We start from the raw sequence: 23702 nt of genomic DNA on the forward strand, positions 1-23702 counted from the left end.
GGGAGCCTATGGTGGAGGCAGGAGTAAAGTCCAGTACTCTTGAGTCTAGGCTTGACCTAAGGAGAATCTCCGCCTTCTCCTCCTGTTTCTCCCATGAAGACAAACGTGGACCAAGTCCCAGTGCCCATCAGCCAGAAATCATGAAGACAAGTTCAACAACCTGATTAAGACCCCAAATTACTACTGCGTTTGTGCTTTACTTTCTGATCCCCAAGTGGTCAGAGGTCAAAGTTGTACTTCTCCATAGTCACAGGGTAAGAAACTTGTTGCTGTCCACTTGACTTGGAGTGGAATATTGCATCTCCCAAAGGAGGCAGTGAACATCATTTCTGACCAGGCTCATCTTCAATCTCTTAGAAAGTCCAAACCAGGCCCAAGAGGTTGGGCACAGATGCTGGCAAGCTTCTTGTATTCATTTAGCATTGACAAAGCCCATTTCTTTTTAGACGTTTTGGCTGTGAAGGAGACAGGTGTTGAGGATGAGCAGCGTAATCCAGTCTGGAAGCAGAGTGCATCACAGTGAGGACTCTGCAAAGGTCATGGAGAGGATCTGAGCTGTTTTGGGGAGCCACACTCACCAGTGGCGGGGCAGGCATGTGCGGGTGCCCGAGCTCTCTCCCTCCCTGTCTCTCCCCTCGGGAATCTAGAGAAAATTGCTCCCATAATTAGGCCTCCGACAGCATAAACAGCACAGGGTCGTCTCTTTAATGTGTGTGAGCAGGTTGTAACCTGCCTCTCTGCAGTATGCAAGCTGCCTGGCAGGCTGGGCTATTTGTCACTTGGGGGCTGTGATTTGGGGTAATTGCTCCTTTTGATTGCTGATTTCCACATGGGAGGGAGTGTTGTCCAGGAGACTGGAGTGCTTGCCTGGAGGAGAGGTGTTCCTGCACGGCATCCTCAGCCTGCTCCCAGCATCCATCCTACCAGGCTGCGTTTGCTCTGCGGGGGGCTGTCTGTCCTCACCTCCCTGGAGCTCCTGTCTGCCCCCATGCCTTTGCTGGCAGTAGTCTACATGTATTCACGGTTAAATGTGCCTCTCGACTTGTTTCCTGGCAGCTCTGCATCTTTATGTTCACTGTCCTGGGTGTGTTGAAGTGTTTGCTAGGTCCCTAAATGGATCTGGGACCTCCAGGATTAGCAGGAGAGGAGTGTGGAGCTTGAATGGAGCCCAGGCTGGGGCTCCTGGCCTCAGAACAGGGTGGCAGGGAGCCCTGTGTGCTGGTGGACACATGCTGAGCCAGCTCGTGGCATCGCAGCACCATGGGCAAAACAGAACATAAGGGGAAAAACAGCTCTGCAGAAGATGCCCTGGTTTCACTGGGCACCATCTCTGGATACATTTAGAGGCACAAAGCATCCCCCAGCCCCAGGAAAGTCAGCCATGCCCCCCTGTTGCCACTGCTTTTGTCCTTGGCCCTGCCACACTGAGACTATGCCGTGTCCCTGGCTCACCTCTGGCCTCTGGGTCTTTTCTCTCTAGCTTTACCTCCTCCCCCTTGCCAGGGCAGCCTAGCTCCTCTCCTCAAGGTGTAGAGCTCCATGCCAAGCCAAGGAGCAGGCACAAAGGGAGGCACCAGCCACAACCACTTCACTCAATCCACCTCCCAAGGCAATTGCCAGTGCCGTTGGGGTTTAAGATGGGCTCTGCTTACTTAGAATCATAGAATCATAGAATCATTAAGGTTGGAAAAGACCTCTAAGATCACCGAGTCCAACCGTCAACCCAACACCACCATGCCCACTAAACCATGTCCCTAAGCGCCTCATCTACACGTCTTTTAAATACTTCCAGGGATGGTGACTCAACCACTTCCCTGGGCAGCCTCTTCCAATGTTTAACCACTCTCAGTAAAGAAATTTACTTGTATGCATGCAGAGCCTGGCAGGTGGGAGATGTCTGTGTTTGTGCACACAGGCTGAGGTTTTGCTTTCCTAGAGGGGTACATGTCCGGGATGTGCACACAGGGTCTGGAGGTGTGGGATTTGGAGGTTTGCCGTACCTCCCAGGACAGGAGCTGTATGATGCTGTGGGTGGTAGCCAGGTGTCCCAGGCAAGGAAGCATGGCTGTCCCATGTCTCTGAAAGTAGGTCAGGAATGGGTAGGTCTTTTGGGATGTCCTGTCCAGCAGGAGGAGTGGCCACTGGGAAGAGATGCCTGCTTCCATGTCGTTAGCTCCTGTGCCAGTTCATGTAAGAGACCTGAGACACAAAAGACTCCCTGTGTGTTGACCCTTCCTCTGTCCATGGCACTTGGCAATCTCCCTAGTGCTTGGTTCCCTCTGTCCCTCTCACTCAAACTTTTCAGAAATCTCCCAGCCTGGCAGACAGACACCTGTTGAACACATCTCCAGAAGCCAGATCCCACAGGAAATTCACTGAAATGGTCCCTTCCTTTCCATTTGAAAGGGAACAATAACATTTGAAGTGATGCTGCCAGTAAGACTTCCCCTGAGACAGCTCTTCACTTGCTCCTTCTGTGGAGAAGACTGAAGCAAATAACCCCACCAAGAAGGACTGAGAGGTGGCATTCCCTTGTACCCTAAGCACATAGCGGGAAGAGAAGCTGCTCCTGCAGGGGTGAATGTCTGGTCCACAGCACACGAGCTTTGCTCCAGGCCAGCTCAGGTCTCTTTTTAGGATAGGCAGACTTGATTCAGCTGTATGCCCTGCCATCCTGGAGCCTACACCATGAGACAGGGTTGGGAGAAGGGGAAAGCTCTATATTTAAAGTGACCGATGGAAGAGGGAGAGAAGGGGCAGGTGGAAGGGAAGGGCAAGAGCCGGAGTTGGCTTGCTTGCTTTGGGAAGCTCGCATGTTCAGTGGATTTTAGATTCTGCTCCCCCCCCTTCCCCACTCCTGTGATTTCTGGGAACATTCCTCCAGGCTTTGATGTGCATTCCCAATACACTCCAAGTTGGAACAAACTCATGGTTTACCACCTCATGGTTGCTGCAGTTCACTTACCACAGGCTCCCACCCCCTCCTATATCTTGGGCTTCTTGGTCATGCTACAACTTCCATGGCACACCCAAAGGCTGTTTGTTGGGCATGATCGCTCATGTCATGTGCTCAGGCAACACGATGATGCCCTTATCATTCACATTAGGAGGCAGGAACATTGCCCATTGGCAGGACAGGACAAACATGTGTGTCCATATCCCGGTGGAATTTTCCCCTTGCCAGATCTTTATTGAGCATGTCAGCCTCCCCCTTTGATCTCCTGCTCTGGTTAATTTCTCAAGCACTAACACTGTCAAGGCAGAATCTGTGCCCAGATAAACTCTCCGCGCTCCTGTCTAAACAGTGTCATCACGCCAAGACCGTGCCATCCCCTGGGCGCACAGGGGACCAAGGGCTCTGTGTTATGTTCAAGTTTGTTCTCGTGCTGGTGCAAACCAGGAATGAAGCCAATTAAGTCATGCAAGTGAAAACATGGTACATTTGAGAAAAGAGCCAGGCTTGGACTCTCCCTTCCCACACAGGAATCTGCAGCTGGTCCTAGTCTGGTATCACCTGGAGGTGTCTCTAACATGGTCTTTATTGCCTTGTTCCATCCCTGAGGAGGAGACTATGCAGGCCTGTTTCTAACTCTGCTCTCCATGCCCCCACCGAATGCCTGTTCCAACTCGATAGATTGATGGCATTCGTTTCTTTTGTTTATGGTCCTCAAGCCAGTTTTCAACCCACACGAATGTTCATATGCAAGCTAGTTTGAATTCATATGCCAAGTAAGATTTAATAAGACACAACTCCTTAATGAACAACCCAATACAGGACACTGAATGCCTTCACTAAGGGGAGACCTTATTGCGGCCTTTCAGTACTTAAAGGGGGCTTATAAAAAAGATGGCGGCAAACTGTTTAGCAGGGCCTGTTGCGACAGGACAAGGGGGAATGGCTTTAAACTAAAGGGGGGTAGATTCAGACTAGATATAGAGAAGAAATTTTTTACGCTGAGGGTGGTGAAACACTGGCACAGGTTGCCCAGAGAGGTGGTGGATGCCCCATCCCTGGAAACATTCAAGGTCAGGTTGGACGGGGCTCTGAGCAACCTGGTCTAGTTGCAGATGTCCCTGCCCACGGCAGGGGGGTTGGACTAGGTGACCTTTAGAGGTCCCTTCCAACCCAAACTATTCTATGATTCTATGATTCACTCCATCCCCTTATATTATAAACTATCAAGGTTTTCAGGGGAGTTTTGTTTCCTCCAAGCCTTCAGAGCAGTTTTGACTTTTGACTCTACTCTGGGTGCCCCACTTGGGGTACCTCAGAACAGAGTTAGTCATTTGGAAGGCAGTTTTCAGGAAAATTGGGGCCAGCTATCCTCACTTGCAAGGATTTTTCAAATGCTGAATACTATCCCCAGCCTAACTGGAATAGAAAAAGAATTGAAATCTCTAAATTTTCACAACATTTTGAATGTAACTTGGGCTCCTTCAATAACTTTACTTCATTTTTCAACGTCCAAGATGGAGAATCCCCTAGAAGCCCTCTTCCCCTGTCCCCACCTGTACCTTGGCCAACATCTGTCTTTGCACCGTGCCAGATGATTGTACCTTTGGAAGGCTTCATCAGAAGAATTATCCTTTAACCCTCTCTCTGCTACTGCCCACCTATTGAATCGACAACCAGTGCTGTCCTCTGCCAAGGGGCAATGTCAACCAGGAGGACAGAAAGTCCTGGATGAACCAGGGCTAGCTCCCTTATTGCTAACAAGTTGCAGAAGAGCCACAGCAGTGCGCTCCATCACAACATCCTGGTACCTTCTCAGACACAGGATCTAGGCAGCATCCTAGGGGAACCATGGTGCCCAGGCATTCAGAGGAGCTGCAGCTCCTCACCTACAGCCATTTGGAAATGGAGAGCTGTGTCAGGCAAGGTGGCTATGTAGGGAGCAGTGATGCTGCCTCCAAATGTCAACATGGCAAAGCAAGGTCGTGTCCCTACAAGCGTTTGTCTCTCTTCCAGAGACCTCTGGGGCCTGCTATGTCATGGAAACCCACCAAAGCTGCTGTCCTAGGAGTACCCTACTCCAGACATGTCACTGCACTGCTCCAGGAAAGGCTTTTCACCATGGTGCCAGCACACTTGAACATGACCCAGAAATGTCAGCACCCCTTTAGACAGCAGAGCTATCACTCCAGAAGGAGTCATGCCCCAAAGCCAGCATTATTGCAGTGCTGCCTCTCACAAGAATGAGATCGCCTTGGAGTGAGACCCTGTGCTGGACAATACCCCCAAAGACGGATGTGTCAGATGTCTGGGAGCTGACATGAGTGCTGGTGGGCACTCCAACTCCAGGCAGAGACACACTGCAGCAGTGCTGGTGCTCCGTAATACGTGATGGCTCCACTAGTCCTTGCACCCGCATGGGAAGAGGAGTGGGAAGGGGGTTTCTTCTCCTGGTGCAGGGGAGGAGGAGAGGGCTGCTGTGTTCACATTCCCAGCATACAGGCTTGCATTTTATTTTGTTTTGCTTTTATGCTGTTTCTTGGCCTCCAGTCTCTTAAGTTGCAAGAGCTGCCTAGGAAAGGGAACAGCCTGCAAGGGGAGGCCACGGTGTGGGTCCTGAGTCTGCTGTGCCTGCATAGGTGCAGAGGCATGGCACTCCCTGTGATGGTGAGTCCCTCTGCCCTCGGGGCCTGAGAAGAGGCAGGTGAAAGAGCCAGTGGCTGGGAAGGGGTCTGATCTTGCCGCTGTGCCCCGAAGCAAGAGGTGAATGGCAATGAACACCTGCCTTTGGCTGCAGTTTCTCTTCTTGGCACCAAGCACTCGTGTTTGGATTCAAAGCGCGGTAACAAAGCCCTTGCCGGCGAACACATTTCAACATGTTATTATTCCCAGGCCCGCTTTCAAGATCCTCTTTCTATTCCTTCTGTACTGATTGCTCTTGTTTCTCTTGGCTCCCAGCTCTGGCTTTTCAGGCTTCATTAACTGGAATTTATTAGCAACTTTAAACAATCTTCCTGCTGCCAAAAAGAGAGAAAGAAAGAAAAGAAGAAAAAAACCCAGAAAGAAACAAAGAGGAGACACACTAAACTCTGAGCTTCTCCCTGCCTGTGTGAGGCCCAGGTCTGAACACCTCTATCACTGGAGGCTTTTTTTGGAGGGGAGGACTGGTGAGTGCCTGGGCTGGGACTGTGCCTAATCTCGGCACAGCCTCTCCTGTTTCTGTGCTGTTTCCCTGCTGGAGCTGGAGGCTGGTGCTGACAGAGGAGAGCACAGACTGATGGAGAGCCGTTGGAGAGGAGTCCTCGGTGGCGCTGCCTCTTCAAAGCCAGCTGCGACTGGAGAATCTGGTCTCTTGGCAGCCTCCGAGCATGAGTGCTAATTGCATCCGCAACACCTTCCTGAGCAGCTTGCAGTAAAAACTAATGACTAACAGGTCCCAGCACACCTGAGAGGCCCGTTCTCATCACTGGATGGATGGGTAAATAGAGGCACTGGCAGGGAAAATTGCTTTACCAAGACCACACAGTGAGCGAGCAGTTTGAGCTGGAGCGGTCCTGGTGCCCTCATTTGTGCCCTGACCACAGCATTGCCTCCGATCCCTTGTAGGACAAAGACATTTGGTCTCTGGAGGGGAGCTGAGCCAATGCCGAAATGTCCTGTGGGACACAGCCTGGCTGGACATCGTGGTGTGGCCTGGGTGATTGCTCTGCTGTCCTCAAGACCCTCAGGTGCCACACTGCTCTCACTTGCTCCCTGCCTGTCCCCACCCGGCATCGGTGCCTGCAGAGGACTGACATACTCAGGGCTCAGGTGGATCCGGCAACCTGGATTCGCAGTGCTCCACAGCAGCCTGAAGGGTGTGCAACGTGGCACATTTGTCGTCAGTGTCCATGGGACACACACGCTTCATCTACCCCTTTTTGCAGCTTGCTTTCCCCTTCCCATTATTCCTGTTCCTTGGTTGAACCCCAGTTCCACGCACAAGCTGAGCCTTGAGTCCAGCTGACCTCTGACTTTCATGAAACTCCACCCTCATGGGGAGCCTGAGATGGTGCTAAAATAGAGGCACAACAGAAAGAAGAGGAATCATAAAATGTGTGAAACACCAGCTGTCCTCCAGGCCGCTGTGACCCTGGGCTACTGGGACTAGATCTAACGAGAGAAGATTGGCAGTGGCAGAGCAGGAGAGAGGAACTATGAAGAGCTCGTGGAGGAGGCAGAGGAACATGCACTTTCTCTGACTGTCAAAGAAGATGAGGGTTACAGATCACATTCACATGTGTTCAAGGGCTAGGGGTGTCAGGAGTTTCTGGGATGTTTCTCAGCGTTAGGCCAAGGTAAAAACATCCCTAACATATAAGAGTTTCCAGGGGACCTGAAAAGGAGATTTGAAAGTCTGTGTTGAATTTGGCAAATATTTTTGGCTGAGGAACCTGTGATTTTTTTCAGAACGTTCAAGCATCTTATTTAAGTCATCTTTGCAATAAAGCAAATACCATTTGAAATACCATTTTCTTTTCAAGTTTGACCCAAAGTAAAAGAGTAAAGGTTAAGAAGTAACCTGAAAATGAAACAATTTTTTTTGTTTCAGGTCAAGGAACTCTTTTGGGCTGACAAAAGCCCCAGAACATCAGTTTTGGTTCACCCTGAATTGAATTTTTCCAGTTTTGTCCTCAGTTGCTGCATCCTCCAGCCTGTTACTTACTCAGTTTATCAAGGATTTAACAGGGACCATAACAGGGTATGAGGCAGGCTGGGGCTGTAAGGTCACCCAAAATCCCTGGAGATGAGAAGCCTGCTGAAAGATTTCCATCTGACTGAAGACAGGCACTTGCAGCAAGGACAGGCTGCAGCAGAGCCCTCTTCTTCCTTGTCAGCCCTTCTCTTCCTGGAGAGCAGGCAGGCAGGCAGGAGGGTCTTCCTCCTCCCCAGGAGGCACTAGCACTGAGATACCTGGATTGTCCCTCATTGCTCAGCAGGGTTTTCTGGTCTTCACTGACTCAGCATGTCTCAGGATGGGCAGTTCTTCCATGGGGGGAGTAGACTGAAGGCTTGGTCTCATGTGCTACATGTCACCCCAGTAGACCCAAGGGTCTACTGGTTCAGAGTCGATGAAATCTGCGGAGATTTGAGCTGCGAAACCTGAACAAACTTCTACTGAGGTTGTGTAAACAGGCAGGATTTGTTTGCTTGATTCTTGTGCATGTCCCAGCACAAAGGGTGATCCCATCCCGAATGTGATGGTCCTGATGTTTTGGGATGAAAGTTTGGTAAAGATATAAGTGAAAAGGGCAGAGGAAATGCCAGCCAAGTTGTATTACTGGTCGATGACAGCCCTATGAATAATATATATACACACATGGTCCCTGTCTAGAAGCTGTTGTTGAAAGAATCAGTTTAGATTTCTGATAATATACAAAAATCCTTTCTTGCTTGATTTCATATCAATTTCTTGATTTCCATAAATAGGATTACTGTATTATTGCTATCAAATTCAAGCATGAACTTGGGTATGCATAGATATATAACGCTGCAGTTTCCAATTCTTCTAACTGTGATGGTTTTTCCTAGTCAAAATACCTTTGCTTTCCGAATGAGGACTTGTGGCATTTTGAACCTCTAGTAAAATGTTCTCTAACAACTTCCAATTATTTTTCAGATTTTCCTGTTTAAATTTTTCCTCTTCATCTGTTTAATTCATAATTATTTTTGGCTGTGGGAAGCTGGCTCTTTTGGAGCCTATGAATATTTATTCATTGCTGGTTGAGACTGTTCTGTTTGTACATGACGTAGTCAGGACATGGTTGCTTGCAGCAAGACAACTGTTAATTGTATACAACAGAGTATGGTCTCTGTGTGTGAAAAGCTGTACTGCCCCCATTGAATGCTTTGGGTGTCCACACTTCAACACAGATATTGACAAAATGGAAAGAGAAAGGCTACAAGATGGAGGCAAGGTCTCAAAAAACCCACCTTCTGTGGGTAGCTTGAGCTCCAGAGCTAAGGAAGGATAAAAAATGACTCCTGCTCGATCTGTACATGCCTAATGGGGAGGGGAGTTTGGGTAGCTGGGATCCTTACAAGTCTAATGAATAGAAGCTATAGACAGATGAAGATGAGTTGCCAGACCATCTGAAGTTAAAAACCTATACTATGATTTGGTAATTATCAGATTTGACCTGTAATGGGAATAATGAACAACAATATCTGGTCTGGTCTCTTTAATCAAGACTGAATGTTCAGAGAAGTAAGTTTGTCTTTGCATATGTGTGTCCACCTAAGTATGTACACTCATCTGCAAACTCTTTTCTAAATGCACAGACAGGACTTTCTGCTCATGACAGTGATACCCGAGCACTGCACACAGTCACACAGTGTGCTCGTGTCGGTAAGGTGTTAGGCAGGTCAGGACCACAACCTGTGCACATCACTGGCATTATGCTGCAGTACTGGATGCTGATGATTCAGGGTCGTTCCACTGCAGAGCATGTGGGATAGTACATCTGGGAGATGAAAATGTCGCCCTTTCAGGGTAGTCAAAACACCTTTTCTGTAGGAAATTCTGACATTTTGGGAACTACCATTTTTGAAATGTCAATGTCACGTGTGGCAGTGGCTGCAAGACCTGATTCAGTAAAGTCGAAGTGTTTCATCTAGGCAGATTAAACTCTAGCAAGTGTTATATATACAGTAAGTTTACAACACATACATCAAATGTGGCATTAATATTAATATTTAATGCAATGTAATAATTGTGTTTTGAAGAAACTGTGTTTTTCAACAGAAGCTATTGTGTTGAAAGGAGCAACAGCATGGGAATAACACCTGGAGGTATTTCTCATGGTCAAGTGGAATAAGACCATACAGGTGCAATTTACCCATGCAGAAATGGTCAGCCCCAATCTTCTGCCCCCCAGGCTCCCATTTTTGGGGGTCCCAAGGGATTCCAGTGGTTTCTAATCTGGTAGTTAATTTTCACACTTTCAGAAGTGGGGCCACTCCTTCACTCACACACAGCCACATGCTGATCCCCAGGGATTGGGATTGCTGCTGTGTCTGAGTGTGCCTGCTCAGACCACGGTACACACTGGTGCGTGGCGGGACACCTCAGCCTCTGGGGCAAATTTTTTGGTCTTCAATTGCTCAGGCTCATTGTCGTCTGAACTGCAAAGTGCCTGGGAGCTAGGGTGTCTCTGGACTGCAGGAGGCTGTGAGGGGGACCCTGTATAGAGAAGGGTGAATGAAGGTCCCTGTTTGCTGGCTCTGCTCCAGGGTACAGTGTTGATTTTTGCATAATGGATTGGGTTCTCTTTTATTTTGACTTTTGGCACATGCACCATCTCAGCCTAAAGGTAATGTCCTTAATCAAATCCTACAGCTAGAGTAGCAAATAAACCCTCTCCCAGCGTGCAGCCTCCTTCCAGCTCATCCTGTAGCCCCAGTGACAACACTGGGGGTTGCTACTGGAGCCACAGGCAGCCTCTCCAGTGTCCCCCCGCCACCACGACCATGCTTTGCCCGGTGTAGCTGCTCCATACTTACAGCTCCTCCAGGAAGCGCAGGTGACGGAGAGTGCTGGGCTGTAGCTGGCTAATGTTGTTCATGCTCAGATCTCTAGTGGGGAAGAAAGACAGAAGTCTCTGATCAGTCATGATGTGATTTGCATAGAAGAAACCCCAGTGCCAGGCTCTGTGTCCCCTCTCTGCTAAGAGGGAAAGCACTTCAGCGAGAGAATCCCCTGCAAACTGCATTTCAGCATTAGCATCTTATCACAGCCCAGGCTCTGCCTGCAAAGGGATGAAGAGGAGTAACCAGAGAGAGACACTTGCTCCTTCAGGGCGGTCTGCCTGAGCTTCTCCAGGTTATGGACCAAGTTAGGACATTTCCTAACAGCACAAGGAGTATTAGTGTCTCACATGTTTTGGAGAGTGAACAGGAAGCCCAGTGACGCTAGAGTAGGACAGTATGTCCTTGGGCCCAAAAGTGATTGCTGGTCATGCCAGACACCACAGGGAGCTCTTCCAGTGCAGGGACAGACAGCTGCTTTTGAGGAGAGAGTGAGCCATGGAAGAAGGGGTACATCCTATTGGACAAGCCTGCTCTAAACTGGAAAAACTAGAGAACAGTGCCAGGAACAAGGGCTCGAGGTTGGCTCCGTGGGTGACAAAGTCAGAGTTTAGGCATTGGGAGGAATCTGTCTGATTGTGCTTGTCTGAGTCTTTGTCATCTCCAGCTTTATAAAGGCTCACCTCCTATCTGCTTAGGGTCTGACAGACCCTCACAGAGGAGTGCCACAAGCCAAGGGGACCAGGGGGTCTGCTGAGTCTTAAGCCCTTAGCACATCACAGAGTCACTGTGAGCTGCCCACTGCAGAGCTGTCATCTTATGTCTTAGGATATAAGAGTAGCAAAGTCTGCAGGAAATGGTGCATTAGACAAGCTGGTAGTTGGAAAAAACAAGGATGCTTCTGGGCTACAAGGCTCTTCAGGAGGTCTGATACTTGATAGCCGCAACCCTGCCCTCATGAGCAGCTTCACATGAAGAAAACCATGCTTGTTACTCATGACTAGAGCAAGCTGTGTCCAGGTGACTGCAAGTGAGCATCAACTTTTACAACTACGAGGAAAGATGAGGTGGAATTAAAAGCTGGCATGGTTAAAACCAATGGGAAGGAATGGGCCATGTCCCCTACCGAGCAAAGCAATACTAGTCAAATGCCATCTGAGGCTAGACTCATATGATGAAGAAGGGACTATTTTTGATCATTGTGCATAGACAGGACAGTGCTTGGCTCCTTCAGGCTGCTTAGACTAAATGGCAGAGACAGACAGGTTTCTCTCTTGTAATGTGAGAATAAGGAGGCACAACATAAAAATAAAGGCATTTTACTTTACTCTTTCCTCCAATAAATAACACAGACTGATGAGCCTAAGGGAGGATGTGACACCCCCCCCCTCCTCCTCCCCCCAGTATCAGTGGGAATCTATCTTGGTGTTAGACAAATGCATGAAGGAAGGAGGCTTGTGCCAAGGACAAGCACTGAAGCATGAAGGAGAAAAATTACCCTCAGCAAAACCTAGCCTTAACAAGAGGGACGTCTCTGAGCTGGCTGCCATCTGCACAACACACCGTCATTTGACCCGAGATCCTGCATCTCACCCAAGATGTGAGAATACAGGTCACATGTCAAATGCCCTGGAGCATCACAGGCTGGCTCTGGGCTCTGGGTAGGAAATTGCTTCAGTGGAAAATAAGTTTATTGAAAAAATTACTCAAATTTCTTTGTATTCTTCAGTGAGAAAATTCCCGAGTTCTGCTAGTAAAGAGGCTTAAGAAGTTTGGGGGTGTAGGCTTCTTCATTTTGCACCATTTTCCATGAACACCCCCCCCCCACTTTCTGACCAGATCTATCTGGCATTTGTGGATGCAGGTTACACCTAGGGAAGGTCTAAAGGCTGCTTTTACAGCTTCTCTGGAGACGTGTCCTGTGACAAAACTGTGCAGTTTGATGAGCCCTATTTGAAGATACTCCTGGCAAAGTTTGGGGTTTTTTTATAACTTTCTCCTCTCCAAAGAAATGGTGGAAAGATTCCCAAAAGACCTATGAGAATTCAAAATTCTGTTCTCAGAATGAATGCAGAAATAAAGTTATTGTCTATATTGTTCTCTGTGCAACGTTGCATTCTATATTTGGATGATCCCGTGATACAATAGAAGGGTTAAAATATTATATTGTGCTGCTTCTATTTTTATTTTAAAATCCCTAACGGCAGTTGCTACTTAGCACCCATTAAAACATCTTTTTTTCCTACATCAAAGTGTCTCCTGTTTATGTTGTAATGAATCAGTCTGATGTTTTGACATGTTGTGAAACAATGTAAAAATAACGAAAAATAACGTAAAATGAAAGGCAATGAAACAAAATACAGATCTGAAACATCCCAGATCTCCCTGAAATTCCTTAAGTTGCCTTCTGCTGGCAGTGTAGGGAATACTCCTTTCTCACTGCAGGAGACACTTTTCAAACCTCATTGAACTGCATTTTGGGTGCCCAGCCCTTTCCTAGGCATGATGGGGACAGCCGCCTGTTCCACACCCCGGGGCAGGCAGGGGTTGCAGGGATTCGCAGACCCTCAGCATCAGTCATACCCAGCAGTACATCACTATGTGGCTGGTGGTAATGGGGAGGCCAAAGATGTTTTGACCCCTTCTTCCCTCCCCTTTGATCCATATCCTGAAGAGGAAAAAAATACACTGGTTTCTCAAGAAATCTTCCAAAAGTCAGAGGAGAAATACCATTGTCCTATCACTCTGGCAGCCTCACAGCTCCTCCTTGCATGACTTTTCTTTAAATGCCCTGCTCCCCTGCCTCACTCTCTTGCACCCCTGGGGCTCCTGGCCATGGACAGGTCTGAGGGAAGTGGCTCTGTCCCACCATCTCTTGGGGCAGTGAAGAAAAATCCAGCCCTGATTTCCAAGGCTATTGCATGGAGATCGTCATTTTATTTAAAACTCACTGATGTTTTGGGTGTTTGGATACTTCAGTGGTTTGCAGTCCTGCAGGAGCCAGCAATGTGCGCTCGCAGCCCAGAAGGCCAACTGTATCCTGGGCTGCATCAAAAGCAGCGTGGCCAGCAGGTCGAGGGAGGGGATTCTGCCCCTCTGCTCTGCTCTCGTGAGACCCCCCCTGCAGCACTGCGTCCAGCTCTGGAGCCCTCAGCATAAGAAAGACACGGAGCTGTTGGAGCGGGTCCAGAGGAGGCCACAAAAATGATCAGGGGGATGGAACACCTCTCCCGTGAAGAAAGGCTGAGAGAGTTGGGGTTGTTCAGCCTGGAGAAGAGAAGGCTCCAGGGAGACCTTATTGCAGCCTTTCAGTACTTAAAGGGGGCTTATAAAAAGATGGCAGCAAACTGTTTAGCAGGGCCTGTTGCAACAGGACAAGGGGGAATGGCTTTAAACTAAAGGGGGGTAGATTCAGACTAGATATAGAGAAGAAATTTTTTACGCTGAGGGTGGTGAAACGCTGGCACAGGTTGCCCAGAGAGGTGGTGGATGCCCCATCCCTGGAAACATTCAAGGTCAGGTTGGACGGGGCTCTGAGTGACCTGATCTAATTGAAGATGTCCCTGCCCACAGCAGGGGGGTTGGACTAGATGGCCTTTAGAGGTCCCTTCCAACCCAAACTATTCTATGATTCTATGATTCTATGACTTGACTGCAACACATCTGCACTCACAATACTGAAAAGAGGAGGCCCATAGTGCAAACCCTGGTAGTGGTCTGCAAGCTAATGAACAGCGAGGCAAATATGGTGCCAATGACTCAGCTTTAGGACTGTGTTTACTGTTAACTGTCCAGTGTGATATCCCATGGCGGGCCCACATCAGCTCCTCTAGAACACTGGACATCACACTTGGCTTGGTGTGGTGGATTTCCTGGACTGGCCATGGTATGAGGACAGCATGGAGGGGATGGTGCAAGGACAGATGGTGTGAAGGAAGAACAAGTTCCTCCAAGGGCTGGAAATGAACTTCCTGAGCACAGTCCTGGGCTTAGTGATTTTGCTAGCCACAAAAGTACGAGATGTTTCTCCACAGGCTGTCCATGCTTGTGTGAAAGCTGAGGCACAGGATTCTTGCTGAAATGTTGTGGGAGTAAATATTTGACTTATTACTCATGTAAAGACGTTGTTGACTTGTTGCTGTGTTTTCCCAAGCTCATGCTTTTCCTGTTAGTAAGGTTTCTTGTGTTATGTACAGCCCCAGTGCATGCAAGAGTGGAAATACTTCCTGTCAGGGTAATCAGGAAAGCTATTTATCTCTTCAAGTGTTTGAGGGTGGTTAATTCAGCTAGTCACGTATAGTTAATTTTAAAAGGAACCCATAGTATTTGAACCTTGTTGGATTTATTTTTTCAGCAATGTCTGGCAGAAGGGATTCATGGACTAAATGGATTAGGGACTCCTCTGACCTTTCTCAGCTCTGTCAATGACTTTGACTTTCCAAAATAGCCCTCTCTTTTGAGTGACTAGCATCCAGTGGAGTCAAAGAAGTGTTGGGTCACTCATATCTAAGCATGGCTATTGTCATCTGCACTGGAGAAACCACTACAAAGATGGTGACCGTACCATAGCAGGCATTATAGAAATGCATAAAGAACATAATTCAGATCCCGAAGTCCCTTAAACTCAAAAAGAAATCAGAAAGGTAGGAGAGGAAATGGGGTGCTACAGTTTCACCCAGGCTTGCAATGTAGGATCAGCAGAGGAACTGTCCAGATTCTTGCCTTTCAGTTCATGAGACCACACTGTACTTGGTGAACTGGGACAAGCCATCCCTCTCCTGTCGCAGAGCTCCTGTGTTCCTCTTTCCCCAGTGACTGGCCTGTCTGTCCTCTCTGCAAGCTATCAAATAAAAGCAGGAAACCTTTCGCTGTCAAATCATTTTGCATGGCTGTGGTCTGAAATGCTGACAGTAAAGTGAACTACTCCACTACTCCTGAAACTGAAGGTTTCTGGTTCTGGTATCACCCCCGTTTACCTGTGAAGCAATGTTTTTCAAGGCCTCTTGCATTAGGTGTTGAAATTACCTATGCTTTCTAATGGCACTGCACCAAAGCCATCATGGCTATAATTAGTGTGATTTAACATCCCCCCCTTCCCCAACTAATTCTAAACATTTATCGTAAGCATTTCTAACTTGTACCTGCAGGAAAACTGAGACACAGTTCATGGAAACTGAGCTCATGTGATTCAGCCTCAGACCTTACAACTACTCTGGCCCTCGAGGGGTTCCTTAAATTATTTGCTTTGATGTCGCCTTCTTTCATGAACAACCTTTGATTATTCACTGATTAGCTGATCTTCCTTACCAAAAAATGATGTGACACACACCATGCTTTGGATACCCCAGTAGGACTGTCTGCCATGCTCTTTAACAGCACTAGGAGATGGTTACCACAGTGTTTTAGTTCAGGGATCATATGAGCTTTAAAGATCAAAGGAGATTATCTTTGGCATAATTGCTCGGGCAAGTGGGACGCAGGCTGTGGTGCTGGTGCTCTGAAACGTGGAGCCATGGATGTCCCTGGGGGGAGCAGCACAGTCCCCGTAGACTCTGTCCAGCTCTGGTGGAGACACCTGCAGGACCTTGTAGAAGTACATGGTCTTAGGCCAAAAGGGAAGTTTTTTATGCTACAATATGTGGGTCTGCATGAACGGCACCCTGCAATACTTGCCCAAGATAGGCCTAAGCAATATCCTCAGGACATACCTCTAGGGACAGCGGGATTGATGTGTCTCACACAAACTCAAGGTGTCTAAAAGCTGCCCACAAAATTAGGGAGCAAGGAACCCTGTCCGTCACCCCCAAAGCTCCTGATATGCATCTTCCCAGACTGTAAGGAAAGTGTTTCCCCATAGATGCACTCTAATGTGAATTTACACAAGCAGTCAACAGACCTAAAGCAAAACAGGTTGAAGCCACACTGGAGTAACACAACGAAATTGTGGCTGCTCAGTCAGGAGGGTTTGAAAGTGAAATGTACAGCGATATGGTCTTGGCTGAGGCCAAGCACATAACCTTCAGAACCAGATGTGCATCTGGCTCAAGATCTGCAAAGTGCACATGACTGGCAGGGAGATGGTGCTCTCCTGGAAGCCATCACAGGGCTAGGACATTTCCTACAGAAAGAGCAGCTCCTAGCTATGGGTGAGAGAAGACATTCCCCAGCCATCTCTCTCTGTACTCCAAAGGGGCAGAAAGTCTGGTCACTAGCTTCAATCCCCTGAGGTGCTCTCCATGGGTCCCTCTGTCACTCAGCATGATGAGAAGCCTGTGTCCTCCTGCCATGAGAGCAGGGGGAAGTAACCACCTTCAAGCAGATCTTTCATCTACAAGGTTTCTGCAAGCTCATGGTGTGGTTCAAGGGGCAGATCTTCAAGGACTCAGCAGTGGGGTACTCTGTGGGCTCCTGGCTTCTTTCCCACTTCAGTGAAATCCCATGCATCTGGCAACAGCTGGAAGTGATGACAGACGTTGCCCAAGGCACTGGACAGGACTTTCAGTATTTAGGGAAATGGACCTTGTGCTCCTCTTTTGTAAGGAGGCAAGGTCGCCCCAAAGAACATATCTGACTGCTATCCTCAGGTTTTGAGCCTACAGTAAGTTACTAAGAATCCCAAATGGTGACTATCTTCTCAAACCCTAAATCGATCCACTATATGAATATCTTCACATTTTTCAAGACATTCAGGATATTAATGTGCTCTCTTCCCAGCACAGACTCAACCTAGTTCGTCTCAGTGTTGGTGCTCAACACATGGGTTCCTGGACTATAAAAAAGACCTTCCTTACACTCAGGCAGTTGAGCAGAAATTTTTATGATTGTGGGGAGAAGCTAATGACCTGGTATCCTTTTGATTAATTTATTGCACAATTACAGCATTAAGGCCTCCCAGTCCAGCAGTCTGATTTCTGGGGGAGCTGTACAAACCAGACCAAAATTCCCATCCTTATCCTGGAAAGGTCCAACACTAGACCTGTTCTCGCAAGGCATGAAACACTCTTGTCTCTCTGAAATCACCAGGAGATGAGCAATGTCTCTACCTATCTTCTGGCCACTCTCATTAGCATCCAGTGAAAAACGCACAATTACACCACCTTTAGAAAAGAAGCCCAAAGGCAATAAATGATGGTTTTAGAAATTCTTCAGATTATTCTAGAGTGATTCATAAAGGTTCTTGTTATCTCCTTTTCTCTTTATCTTGAAATCTCCGAGGTCACCACAAAATGCCTGAATTGCTCGGGGTAAAGCTGGGGCTGATGATAGAATGGTACTTGGAGCCATAGAGCCAGCTGAATTTTTTCCTAAAAGCCTGCAGGTTGAAAACTACGCTAAAGGTAGTCTCCATAAAGAAAAGGAGAAAGGGAAGATAAAGAGATCAAAGCAGTAAGAGCTCATTTGCATTACACCATATCTGGAGGCACCAGCCCTGCTTCAATCCCGTATCACTGCAATAGGCAAGAGCAGAACGTGTTTCTACTCCCACCTCTCCATGTTTGAAAATAGATCAGTCATCTTAGATCATCCCCCATGTGTAGGCCCTATCCGAGATCTCCACAATGTTTCAATAATAAAGACTCAGCCAAGGCCAGTTTGCCAGGGTGGGATTAAGCCCATCCCTGCCCCAGCAGGTCTGGTCTGTGCAGTGAATAGTAGTGACCTAATGCAAGCACAACTCTCATGCTGCTCTGGCTACTCCACTTCCAGCTCCTCCCGTAGCTGCCCTGGCTCTGCACCGTGTTATGTGCCCTCCATGCATGAGAGCAGAAAGAGGCTGAGCAGAGGAGGTAGTGCATTTCTGCCCCTGCAAATGGCTGGTGTGAGAACAAGAAGAAATAACCTTTGGAAGCCAGGTCAGGGCTGTCAGCGAACACCATCTCATCCCAGGGCCCGCAGGGTCTGCCAGGGGAAGGGCTGTCCCTAGACAGCAAAGGAGAAAGGAAGAAGGTGTGGGGTGCACAGCCAAGGGTAGGGAGAAGGGCAGATCACTTGGCATAATAGGCTGCAGCCACATGGAGGAGACATGGCTGAGAAGCAGCAAGGAGCTGCCTCCAGAAGGCACCGTGTCATGGGACAGAGATGAAACTTGGATCAGAAAATGAGGGCAGTTTTTCCAAAAAGGCAAAACTCGAATCTTGCTAAGTGTACTCCTGGACATTTTTCTCATGGGCTCTGCCTCCTGGCTGCAACTGTCCTGGTTGCCAGAGGGAAGTCCGCATGGCGATAAAAGGGGAAAGCACTTGTGCTGTGACAAGGCAGGGAGAAGATGGCTTGTCTTGCTGGATATAGCTTTTATGAGCATGATGGCCATTGACATCTTCTGGCCTACAGGTGTACAAGCGCCCTGGTGCTTTCAGTGCCCATTAGCACCGAACTGCTTCGACTGGAGTCTCATACACCAAACAGAAGAAGAGGCTGATGGAGCCCCCTCCCAGCCCCTCTGCTTTCACTGCCTGGACAGAGCAGTCAGTGCACCAGGCTGCTTTGGGTTGGATGTTGGGCAAGGACCATATTTTCCATTTCTGACACCATTCTGCAAGTTCATGTTTTTGGTGATCATGAAGTCCCATGATTTTTGGACTTCAAACAAGTCTAGAAAGAATTGTTTTGGGTTGATCAAAATAATAAAAAATGTGGGTTTTCCTTTTTTATCTCCAGTTTTGACATTAAAAAAAATAATCCCAGACAGGACATTCTAAACCAAAAGTCATCTGAAGAGAAAAATACATTCTGTTCTGGAAGTGTCCAAGCAGGATTTCTCAGCCTCTTCAAAACTCTTTTTACGTTTTTGCCTCACATAATGGGACTCAGAGTTGGCCAGTGCTGGAGCTGGGTTAACATGAACTTTTTCCTTAGTGTGAACATATCAAAACCAAAAGAACCTCTAAACTAAAAAGAAATATCAGGGCATGAATGAGAGCAAGGAACATTTTTTTTTAAAGCAAGAAAAATGAGATTGCAAGCAAATGTCCTTTCTGCCCACTGTGTCCTTTGGAGAGGCCACAGCCCAGCAATGTCCTGACTTTTAGCAACTAAATGGTCTCCACTAGATCCCTGGAAAGAGCCTCACATTCCCTTGTGTCCTGAGTGTGGGTTTGTTTCCTGCCCTTCTCCAGGTCTCTGCTGGGCTCCGGCTCCCCACTCACTGGGCTTTTTGAGAACAGACCTAGTCACTCTCATGGGGAGTGTGAAACCTCTCACCCTGCCAGAGTAGGTATCCTCTTAACACCCAGAGCAGCTACCACGGAAAGGTAAACCCAGAAGCATCTTCCTCTTTGCTGCCTAGCCAAAGCCTTTTGAAAGAGGTAATGAGCAGTAAACAGCAAACAAATGCAATTGGTGCATCCGTCATATTCCCCACGCAAATGTCCTTGAAATCAACTGAGTCATGGAAATACTGTGCTTTCAAGTTGGCATCTTCTGCTTTGATTAAGGCAGGATATTTATGAAGACAAATGTTGTGTTGAGAAACTTACCCAGCTCTGCTCTGGGATACTAGCCACACTCACCTGGGGGCTGGCTGGGGGGCATGGTGCTGTGTCCTAGGAAGAGCAATGCAGAAGGGCAGAAAGCAGGGCAAGGCAAGCCAAGGATGGTTGTAAGCCACAAGGCTGTTCCAGGGAGCCAGAAGCTCCATGGCAGAGGTATTTGCCAGCAGACTGGAGCTGTTCTGCAACCCACGCTGCCTGAGAAGGTAGCTTATGCATTACAGTCTGCCCTGCCTGCTCCAGGCTCCTGCTCTCACCTCCAAGCAGACCTCTGTGGGCAGTTTACACTGATGTACGGTGTGCACAGGACTGTTTTTCTTCAGGCCAATAAAGGGCTTTGTAGCCCCCCTGTGCCACCTGCACAGTTAATGCGGGAGGAAGCAGTGGGAGCACAATGGTCAAACTCCTGTTGGAGCCCACATGGTGGGAACAGAAGCGAATTGCTACAGAGATAGACATTCCTGGGAGAGTAAATGATCCACCTGGAAAGCATGGCTTGTTGGACTGTACCAAAAAAGCAGACACTGAAGGAGCAGACAGATCATAGCGGGGGGAACAGGGTCTAAGGAACCGGGTCAGTGTAGAGGTGAAGATACCATGACTCCTCTGCTTGGCAAAGAGATTGTGTGGAGAGGTGTGACAGAGAAGATGATGCTGGTTTGATGCACTAGGAGGATGTACTTTTTTAGCTACAAATTACCGGTATAGAATTTTGTAGAGTCCCTAGTAAGAAACTCTTACTATAAAGACGCGAGACAAAGATACAAGACAAATTAATGGAGGATAAATCTACCTGTGACTATTCAGGGTGATTGTCTAATGCCACATCTGGCTCAAGGATGCCTAAACCACTGATTCCTAGGAGCTGGGCTGTGGGGGTCCAGCCAGGTTGAGGGCAATGCTTTTCCTTGTTCTTTCTGCTGCAGTCCTAAGCAAAAACATGAGTTCCTGCACACGTTCCTACAGGCTTTGCTGAAGACCAAGGTGCTCTCATTTCATTGCTCCCATTTCAGTGCTCCCATTTCAGTGCTCCCATTTCACCCTGCATCTGGGTTCAGTGGCTTTTTGATTTGACCCAGAATGTTCTTTACAGGAGGACTGTGTCAGCCATGGTAGATTAAGGCATTTTGTATACCATGCTCTTTGGGCACAGCTCGGTACCCATGCCTGATTCAGAGCACTTGCTGTGAGCTCTGGTTCTCCTTTGAGGAGCAGGCTGGGGTGAAGCTAGTGTGGTCTGCACATACATGCCATGACATGCTTCCAACTGCATATCAGTGGCACATGCAACCACTGCCATCCGCATCTTTCCTTTGATTGCACAAGGTTTGCACAAAGTGTGTTTGACCCCACATATCCTGGAAAAGTATCCGCTGGAAGTCTAAAGAGAAGCAGTATTTGAATTAGGGAGAAAACTCTCTGAATACTGAATACCACCTCTTCTTGAGAGTTGAAAGCCTTGCTGGACTCTTTCTAAGGTGCCCACAGTTAATTTGTGCACATGAGAAACCCCTGCACATCTGGCCCAGAGCAGCTGCCTATGTCTTGTTTCTTTTCATTGCACACATCCTCCCACCACAGCCAACTTCTGACCCCCCCAGCGTTGTTCAGGAATCCCCAACAGACGATGCCCATCATCTCCAGACCCGCTCCATTTGCTTTCAGACCCACTGAAAGGAGATGGCAGAGCCCAAGGGCAGGAAACTGATAGCCTGTGATTGACCACAAGTGTATGCAAACATGTTGGTTTCTTTCACGTTGAGGGGATCTGGCAGCACGTGGTTATTCCTGTTAGTTCTCTGGCTGGCAAGAAATCAGAGAAAGGATCTGGCAGGCTGTATGGTCACAGACGGTGTGTGACTTCCACCTGAGCTGGGGGCAAAAGCAGCCTGCTGCTGAGATGGGGAAGAACAGGGGCAAGGCACTACTGGAAGAGCATTGGGCCAGGCTGCCTCTCCCCTTGCAGATCATATCTCGGGGGGGTTATACCAGCTCATGTATGGGCAGAATCTGATCCCAAAGTCCTGAGACTAGCAAATAAAGCAGTACACGTGAACTAGAGGGTTGGAGGAGATGTACTACTGTACCTCTGTGAAATTTGTGTCTGTCACTAACTGGAAGAAGCAAGCAAAATTTGGAAATATTTTGCAAGAGACAAATTCTGATTTTTTTTTTTAAGTGAAAAATGTCGGAATGGCTGATTGAATTACTTTATGCTGACATCAAAACATTTCATTCACTAAAAGCCAAGCCATGACAAAGTAATATTTAATGACAGACATTATCTGCATATATTAACCTGAGGTTGAATTCAGAAAAATCAGAAGTAAAACAAAACCCAAATTAAAACAAAACCTTTCACTTCAGATTCAAACATCTCCAATATGTATTAATTAAAAATTTTTGACCACATCTGTGTGTTGCCTGGAAACTTTTGCATTTGATGAAGAGCAGTTTTTGCTCCAGGGAACTGTTTCTCAGAGAAGAACCTGGTTTCCCTGCATATTGTAAGCAGATCCTCTTGCTGCTCACGAGGAAGCTACCAGCACGGGACCCTGCAAGGTGCCAGGCACTGCCACTGTGGGAAAGGTCTACGGCACCATGGGAACCCTGCTCTTGGTGCTGGGCCGTGTTTAGACACAGGGGACGTTGGCTGGACAGCTGTTCCCCATCTCCCCCTGATGGAAAGATGACGAGTTTCTGTATTTCACTGGCACACTGCTTTGAAGCTGCCTGTGTTATCTCCAGGGCTGTGTGTGCCCCAATCTGAAAACCCATGTGCTAGGATGGGGAGGTGGCTCAAGTGTCAGGGAGAGACCAATGCACAAACAAAGAGCTGGCAGATGGAGCAGGGCTTGGCATTCAGAGACTTTTACATGGGCTTCCTCCCCTTGCATGTGACCTCTGGGACTTGCCAAAATGTCAGTGCTGCAGCTGCACATCATTCTCTCAAAGAAGAGGAATCCAGTTACTAGGGCATGGAGGCTTGTGCCTGATTTGGCACTTCTGGTCAGACCCTTAAAAGTTCCTGGAAAAGCACAAGAGGTTTGCTGGCAAGAAATAACAGGGAAAACTTCCATCAGAAGCCTGTGTCTTCCTGCTTGTGATTCTTTGGAGCAGATTTAGCTCCAGTGATAACTAATTTCTCTTAGACGGTGATAAAAGATCTTAGGTCAGAGAAAAATGGGCACTTAACATGCCAGATGCAAGCTGATGGCTCTATGCCCAAATCCTTGACCTCATGGAGAGGGAGTGCTTCTCTAATTCTTGTTAGAAAGCTCTGTGAAGACGAAGCATGCAGATCTCCAAGAATTAAGGTCCCAGCTGGGATTTATCCAGAGAAGGTTGTGTTGGAGACAGAGGCTCTCCAGTTAGCACAGCCTGGCCAAGAGATGAGGAGAAGCCCCACCTCGGTCTTGGTTGTGTGCATCACCGTGCCCTACACCAGCATCCTCGCACCGTCATGCTGCAGCCAACCTGAACTTCCCCTGTGCCCAGCACTGTGTTTACCACAGCGGCTGCTGTGGTTTGTTGAACACAGCCAAGCTGCTTTCCAGACTCGGCTCTCCCAAAAGACCCCTCGTACCTTGTTTTGCTTTAAGCGCTACTTGCACCGGTTTAGATTCCCACCACCCTCATAGGTGCTTTGCTGTGGGGTGGTCAGGATTGCAGCTCAGGTCCCGGCAAGGTCTGGA

At 48.0% G+C, this 23702-nt stretch overlaps 1 protein-coding gene across 4 annotated transcripts in view; it reads right to left on the bottom strand.

Annotated features, from left to right (window-relative positions):
- LGR6 (leucine rich repeat containing G protein-coupled receptor 6) overlaps positions 1–23702 on the bottom strand; it is a 148578-nt gene that overhangs the window by 85254 nt on the left and 39622 nt on the right. For all 4 annotated transcript variants that reach the window (XM_076357800.1, XM_076357803.1, XM_076357802.1 and 1 more), the window contains exon 2: positions 10496–10567. In XM_076357800.1, the coding sequence (XP_076213915.1) occupies positions 10496–10567 (72 nt within the window). The remainder of the gene's footprint in view (positions 1–10495; positions 10568–23702) is intronic.

Source organism: Aptenodytes patagonicus, chromosome 22 (assembly GCF_965638725.1).
Source record: "Aptenodytes patagonicus chromosome 22, bAptPat1.pri.cur, whole genome shotgun sequence".
NCBI classification, from domain to species: Eukaryota; Metazoa; Chordata; class Aves; order Sphenisciformes; family Spheniscidae; genus Aptenodytes; species Aptenodytes patagonicus.